General features: G+C 42.0%; 1 protein-coding gene across 1 annotated transcript in view; it reads right to left on the reverse strand.

The window, feature by feature from the left end:
* Positions 1-978, reverse strand: part of LOC137974992 (laminin subunit alpha-like) — a 90,613-nt gene extending 89,635 nt beyond the window's left edge. The window contains exon 1 of the mRNA XM_068822024.1: positions 400-978. Coding sequence (XP_068678125.1) covers positions 400-759 — 360 coding nt within the window. The 5' untranslated portion in view covers positions 760-978. The remainder of the gene's footprint in view (positions 1-399) is intronic.
* Between the last annotated feature and the right edge of the window lie 1,522 nt (positions 979-2,500).

Here is a 2,500-nt window from a genome sequence, read left to right on the forward strand (position 1 = left end):
ACTGCTGGATGAGCTCCTAAGTATTTTCTCACTGCGGAGAGAAAATGCAGTTTTAAATTCGTTTCCTCGAAAGAAGAATGCCCAAAAAATTCTTGGGATAAAGAGTGAGAGCAAATCGCACAATTAGTTAAAAACTGTTCCTCTAAGAGTAAGATGACAATAACCTTCACTCTAAAACAATAACGCTTTTTGTAAAAGTCGATATTCAAAAGAAATGCCAGCGCCTACAGTTGACATGGTACAGTAGGAGCGACTCTAACGAGACAATGGCTTATTTAAACATTCTCACACCCAAAAAAAAAACAAGAATGAGACCGCGAGGCGGAGAACCCATTTAAAATGTGAATTATGTAAATGATAAAGAACGAAAAACCAGTCGAGCGAATAGCGAAACCTAACCTGTCCCAAATCGATGGTGATGTTGACTTGTTGAAATTGAAGTCCACGAGAAAGCGGTGGCGATTGCCACCATCGCTCAGAACCGTCAATAGCATACTCAATGGGATGATGATCTGATGGTGTAACGGGATCACAATGATCACAGGATAGACCCAATACTTCTAACTTTCCCGGCGGAGTTGCCAATTTGCAAAACAACTCGCGTTCGCTGATATTTACTCCACATGTTGAAGTGGCTTCGATTTTCTTGCCTTGTGCAATGTTTATCGCTGGAAAACTCAGTATTTGAGCGTAGTAATATTGCGGAAAAAAGCAGAGGGCTAAGATCCAGTGCAAGAGCAACAGAACTACACATTCCATTGTTGAAGTGAATCCGCAAATGCATCAACTCCTTTCTCCTTAGCACAGCTGAACGCAATGCACACCACTTTCTTTGTTTGTCAAAACGTCTCAAATTACCATGGGCGTTGGAGAATTCCCGGACTTCCCGCCACATCCTGTGAAATTTCTCACACCGCTCAGGCAATGCGTTCACAAGTGTAAACTACTCAACCTACCTTTTAACCTTATCGTATTGAAAATTTGTTTTTTTTCTGACAACATAAGGTCTTAAGTATTGACCGCAAGGTAATTTTCATTTTCGCCATGAAAGATCTCTCTGATCCTTTCCTCGCGGCTGTGAACACTGATTATGCAAATATACCGTAAATAAAAGTGTTTTGGCCAGAATTCGAGCATCTTCACTTAATTGTGATTTCGCACAACGCAAAAACACTGCACCCGGACCACTTTCACGCCGGCGTTGCCACGTTTTGCGGTAGATATGTCATGTATGACTGCAGGGTAGGTACTAGGTGTATTTTGCGCAAAACTAGGTGCGTTTTTGAGACGCGAGCGGCAACCGGAAGAGAGCATTTCGCATGCCAGGACAGTGGTGTCTCCCAGATTTTTATACTAATCATCTCTGATGGGGAAAAGATACTCAGCAATTTAAGGGTGCGTTCAATTGACCCTATTCCGGAATAAGAATACGTGGAGTGATGATTTAAAACGGTATGTCTGGCGTTTTTGAAGCAACAAGGATAATAAAGATATGTTTAAAATAGCATTTTAGGAAGTGTTTGATAATTTAAATGTGAATCTCCGTAAAAACGAAGTATTTTTAACTTCTATTCCATGCATTCCTATTCCGGAATACAGTCAATCGAACGCGCCCTAAATGTGGTTGTGTAAAGACAAGTTAAAAGTGAAAACAGCTCACTTCCGGTTGCCGTCCGCTTCTCAAAAACGTGTATAACGTGTATAATTACTGAACGTTTTCTACCTTGTTTAAAAAAATTGAAACAATAGAAAAAGAGACACCAAGTACCTACCGACTGCAGCCTGCAGACCGTTGACGCGCTTAAGCACGCGCGTTATTAGAGAGATTAAGCATAGTGTTTACGTGAAACGGCAAACGCGAAACCGTGGGTTGCTGCTTTTAATAACAGCATGAAAAATAGGTAATTCTAACTCGCCTCTATGTTTTGAAAAGTTACTTGATACCTGCTGCTAACACGCAATAAATGAGCTCATATCGAACGAGTTTCTTCCATTTTTGGCAAAACGCAAATTTTAGTTCGAAGTTTGCCCTTCGTCCTAAACGTGCTAGGACAGTGGCGTCTCCCAGATTTTTATAATTATCATACAATACAATACAATACAATACAATACATACTTAATTGACCGCTCCCCATAGGGGCTTTTCAGGGCCAATGAAATAATCAACGAAACAACAGAACACAACAATTACAACTGTTAAGAATCCCAACTGGCCGGAGGCAAACCAGTTGGCTATTTACAAGTGCAGTTGGGAAGTTGAACCAGGGACTACCAGGGAACAAATTCAGCGAGTGGTCAGAGCGGGTCTTGAACCCGGGATCTCCGGATCTCAAGCAAGCGCCCTAACCACTCGGCCACACTGCCTCCTCATCTCTAAAGGAGAAAAGATGCTTGGCAATGTGAATGTGGTCGTGTGAAGACAAGTTAAAAGGGAAAACAGCTCACTTCCGGTTGCCGTCCGCTTCTCAAAAACGCGCGGGAAACAGTGACTCAAAGTCGA

This window comes from Montipora foliosa, chromosome 11 (genome assembly GCF_036669935.1).
Source record: "Montipora foliosa isolate CH-2021 chromosome 11, ASM3666993v2, whole genome shotgun sequence".
In the NCBI taxonomy this organism is placed as follows: domain Eukaryota; kingdom Metazoa; phylum Cnidaria; class Anthozoa; order Scleractinia; family Acroporidae; genus Montipora; species Montipora foliosa.